Source organism: Eimeria maxima, genomic scaffold (genome assembly GCF_000499605.1).
Source record: "Eimeria maxima Weybridge genomic scaffold, Emw_scaff624, whole genome shotgun sequence".
NCBI lineage: Eukaryota > Apicomplexa > Conoidasida > Eucoccidiorida > Eimeriidae > Eimeria > Eimeria maxima.
Window position 1 is genome coordinate 1 of NW_013566648.1, and position 5,000 is coordinate 5,000.

The 5,000-nt window shown below is 50.9% G+C and overlaps 1 protein-coding gene across 1 annotated transcript; it reads left to right on the forward strand.

The window, feature by feature from the left end:
• Positions 1–1,203: 1,203 nt before the first annotated feature.
• On the forward strand, positions 1,204–3,840 carry EMWEY_00039270 (hypothetical protein, conserved; the record flags this gene model as incomplete). The annotated part of the gene is made up of 1 exon (XM_013482452.1): positions 1,204–3,840. The coding sequence occupies one exon, from the start codon at positions 1,204–1,206 to the stop codon at positions 3,838–3,840; it is 2,637 nt and encodes an 878-aa protein (XP_013337906.1).
• Positions 3,841–5,000: the final 1,160 nt, after the last annotated feature.

Consider the following 5,000-nt stretch of genomic DNA (forward strand, 5'->3'; position numbering starts at 1 on the left):
CCCCCCCCCGACCGCCACCAGCGGTGTGTGTGTGAGTGAGTGTTTGAGGAGGTGTGCTGCTGCTGCAGCAGCAGCAGCAGCAGCTGCTGCTGCTGCTGCTACTAAGGCATTAAGGGGATAATATATATAATATAATTAAAATAAATAAATTAATTAATAAAAAAATAACTCAAGGAAAAGTTCAGTATATAATTTACACGGAGAAAGGCGCAGCCGACACAGCAGCAGCGGCCTGGCTGCAGCAGCAACAGCAGCAGCAGCAACAGCAGCAGCAACAGCAGCAGCAACAATGTGTAGATGCAGCTTGCTGCTTCAATGTATTTTATATTAATATTTATATATTGACGGAGACAGCAGAAGTTTGCTGCTGATGGTGGCGTATTCCTTTAGATCATCATCATCAATTGCTGCTGCTGCTGCTGCAGCTGCTGCTGCAGCTGCTGCAGACTCATCATTGCCTTGACCACTTAACTCCTTCTTTGCTGCAGCAACAGCAGCAGCAGAAGCAACAGATCTCCTTCTTGTTTTTCTCTCCTTTTTCTTATATTCAATCTGCTGCTGTGTGCAGCAATAAGCCCAGCTGCTGCTGCTCTCTTAGTAATAATCCTTAGGGGGGCCCCCTTTCTTATTGTCTGCTGCTGCTGCAGCTGCTGCTGCTGCGGCTGTTATTCCTCCTGCTGCTGCTGCAGCGGTAGTAGGAAACCCCCCATATTCTGCTAGGGGGCCCCTACTGCAGCAGTACCCTGAGGGCCTTCGAGGGCCCCCAGCATTTGCTGGGGGGCCCCCCTCGAAGGCTTCTGCTGCTACTACTGGTTCTAGCTGCTGCTGCTGCTGCAGCAGCTGCAGCAGATGCCGCGACACAGCAGCAGGGCCCCTGGGGGCCCCACAGCTGATTCTTTGCCTCGTCTTTCTTCCTTAGTTGTTCGTCATTCAGCAAAGATAGGGGATAAAATAAATAATGGATCTGCTGCTGCTGCTGCTGCTGCAGCAGCAGCAGCAGCACAAGCAGCAGCAACAAAAAATATAGCAGGGGTTGGGTTAGGAGCAGCAACAGCAACAAGTGGTATAGAACCATCCCCTGTTTCTCCTGTTGTTCCACCTGCAGCAGCAGCAGCATCTGCTGCTGCTGCTGCTACTGGTGCTTCTCCTGCTGCTGCTGCATGCAGTGTATCCTATGATAGTTTATTCTCTCCTTCTCCTGTTATGCCTCTCCTTCCTCCTCCTCCTCCTCCCCCTCCTCCTCCTGCTGAGCTTCTTGCTGCTGCTCATGCTATCTTAGGGCAGCAGCACCAGCAGCAGCAGCAGCAGCGGGAGCTGCAGCAGGAGCAGGAACTGCTGCAGCAGCAGCAGCAATTTGACAGTCCTGTACCCCTGTTAGGTGCTGCTGATACTATACCTGCTTATCCTTCTCTCCCTGCTGCAGCGCCAAGGAACCTGACTTGCATGCAGCAGCAGCAGCAGCAGCAGCAGCAACGATATGATAGGGGAGCAGCAGCAGCAGCAGCAGCACCTGCTGCTGCTGTTGCTGCTACCTCCTCTCTATCAAGTCAAGTCAGTGTTACGCCTTCTAGCTATACAGAGGCAGCAAGGGCTGCTGCTGCTGCTGCTACCGCTGCTGCTGCTGCTACATCTGCTGCTGCACGCCCAGTCAGCAGCAGCAGCAGCAGCACCAGCCGCACTAGGCTAGTAAACCTCTTACAGTCTGGTGCATCGCAGCAGCAGCAGCAGCAGCAAAGGCAGCAGCAGCAGCAAAGGATGCTGCTGCAGCTCAATACACAAAAGGGAACAACACGCGAGCCTTCGAAGTCTAAGGTGGATTCTGCAGCAGCAGCAGCAGCTGCTGCTGCTGCTGCTGCTGCTGGACCTGCTGAGCCTCACCTCTCTGATTACAAGTACCGCCAGCAGCAGATGCAGCAGCAGCAGATGCAGCAGCAGCAGCAGCAACGGCTGCATGCAGCTGAAGGTCCATCGCAGAGGTGGAGGGAAGTCCTTGAGGCCCCATCTATACAAACATTTGCACCCGAGCAGCAGCAGCAGCAGCAGCAACAGCAGCAGCTGGTGCAGCAGCAGCTGCAGCGTGAAGGAGTTGAGGAAGAAGCAGGCAGCAGGAGATGCGGCAGCAGAGGAAATCTGCTGCAGCCACCAAGCCCTCTCCAGCCCCAGCAGCAGCAAAAGCAGCAGCAGCAGCAGAAGCAGCAGCAGCAGGAGCAGCAGCAGCAAATGCGTCCGCCTGCAGTTGCTGCTGTTAGGGACGGGAGAGCTCCTTCTCTTATGCAGCACTACAGTACCTCTGGTGCTGAGAAGGCTCGAGGGTACCGCAGCAGCAGCAGCAACAGCAGCAGCAGCAGCAGCAGCAGCAGCAAAGGTATCTCTACAAGACAAGAAAATCGCTCAACTAGCCGATCGGTAGGCAGAGGAAGCAGCAGCAGCCCCCTGAAGCAGCACCAGCAGCAGCAGCAGCTGCTGCTGCTGCAACAGCAACGTCTACTGCAGCAGCAGCAGCAGCAACAGCAGCAGCAGCAGCAGCAGCAAGCAGGGGGACTCCTAGGTGCCATGGGTGCAGTGTGGGGCCGCGTAGTAGAGAGACTGATTGCCCCTGGGCAGGAGGACAGCAGCAGCATAATCCGTCTTACTAGCAGCAGCAGCAGCAGCAGCAGCAGGAGTAAAGAAGCAGCAGCAGCAGCAGCAAGAGCACGCAGAGCTTCTGTTGAGGCCATGCATGCATTACAGCAGCAAAGGGAAAAAAGAAACAGCAGCAACAACCGCAGCAGCAGCAGCTGCAGCAGCAGCAGCAGCAACATTGCTACTGGTAGGAGCGGGAGTAGGGGGAAGAAACGCGAAGATGTACAAGTTGACAGCAGCAACAGCAGCAGCTGCAGCTACAGCAGCAGCAGGCGCAGCAGCAACAGCAGCAGCAATTGCTCAGCTGAATTGGTGCAGCAGATGCATGCAGAGGTGCAGCAGTTAGATGAGGAAGAAGAGAGAAGACAGCAGCGCCGCATGCAAAAACAGCAGCAGCTACTGCAGCAAGAACAACAGCAGCAACGGAAGCAGCAACAGCAACAGCAACAGAAGCAGCAGCAACAGCAGCAGCAGCAGCAGCAGCAGAGGCAGCTGCGCAGGGCAAGCCAAAGCCCTGCTGCACAAAGGTGCAGCAGCAGCCGCAGCAGCTGCCGCAACAGCGGCACAAGAGTTCGCAAGACTAACAGCAGCCACAGCAGCAGCAGCAGCAGCAACAGCAGCAGCAGCAGCAGCAAGGAGGAGGGGGCTCCAAAGCAAGAGGCCCCTAGTGCTGCTGCTGCAGTTCTATCTAATTTAGGGGAGACAGCACGTGTGCTGCTGCAGGCTGCTGCTGCTGCACCAGTTGCTGCAGCAGCAGCAGCTGTTGCTGCAGTTGAAGCAGCAGCAGGAGAAGGTGATGATTGGGAAGAAGAGCAGCAGCAGCAGCAGCAATCATCATCATCAGCAGCAGCAGCACGCGATGGCTCAAAGCGTTCCTCCTCCTCATCAGCAGCAACAGCAGCAGCAGCAGCAGCAGCAGCAGCAGCAGGTGGCCCTACGAACAGCAGCACATCAACAGATCTATCAGCATCAGCAGACCCATCAACATCATCATCAGCAGCAGCAGCAGCAGAATCAGCATCAGCATCAGCATCAGCATCAGGAGCAGCAGCAGCAGGAGGAGGAGGAGGAGGAGCAGCAGCAGCAGCAGCAGATTTTAAGGAATGGGTATCTGTAGGTATTTTATGGGAAGAATTACTAAAAGAAGAAAGATGTGTTGAATATTCACAAACCCTTTCTTCTCTTTATTCAACATTCGCTACCTCACATCCACAGTAAATTAGGGTTTAGGGTTTATAAGGGTTTATGAGGGTTTATGAGGGTTTATGAGGGTTTATTAGGGTTTATTAGGGTTTATGAGGGTTTATGAGGGTTTATGAGGGTTTAGGGTTTATTGGGGGTTTATTAAGAGTTATGAGGGTTCATGAGGGTTTAGGGTTTATGTTTGTTTATTCATGTGTGTTGTGTATATATAAATTTATATAATAAGTGTTTATTAGTGTTTATTAGTGTTTATTAATGTTTATTAATGTTTATTAGGGTTTATTAGGGTTTAGGGTTAATTAGGGTTAATTGATGATAATTATTTATGTTATATAATTATATATAATATATATAAATAATAATATTAATAAATATTTATATATAATAAGGATATATATTTTGTTTTTATAATTTTTAAAAAATTAGGGTTTAGGGTTTAGGGTTTAGGGTTTAGGGTTTAGGGTTTAGGGTTTAGGGTTTATGTTTAGGGTTGGAATGAGTCGTGTTGAATTTTTGCGTTTATTCAAAAATTTTAATTTTTGTTTACCACAGATTCAACATCAACATTTCTTATTTGATGTAAATTATTCTTGCTGCTGCTGCTGCTGCTGCTGTTGCTGCTGCTGCTGCTGCTGTCTGCTGCTGCTGCTGCTGTCTGCTGCTGTTGTAGTTGTTGTTGTTGTTTGCTGCTGCTGCTGTTGCTGTTGTTGTTGTTGTTGTAGGTGATGGTGATGTTGCTGCTGCTGTTGCTGCTGCTGCTGCTGCTGCTGTTGCTGCTGCTGCTGCTGTCTGCTGCTGCTGTCTGCTGTTACTGCTATTACTGTTGCTGCTGCTCTTTCTGGTATTGCTGCTGCATTAACATCTGCTGCTGCTGTTGCTGCTGCTGCTGTTGCTGTTGTGCTGCTGCCTCTTCCTCTTCTCTTCCCCAATAAGATATTAATATACTGCTCCTTCTGCTTGTCTTCTTGCTGCTACACTTGCTGCTGCTACACTTGCTGCTGCTGCACTTGCTGCTGCTGCACTTGCTGCTGCTGCTGCTGCTGCAGGCAATAGATCGTAAGGGTTTAGGGTTTGTATCATTGAAGGATTTCCGTTGGGGTTTGTTTTGCTGCAATCCTCATCTTATACAAGATATTAATAAGGCTAAAGGTATTCTTCTTCCTGCTGCTGCTGCT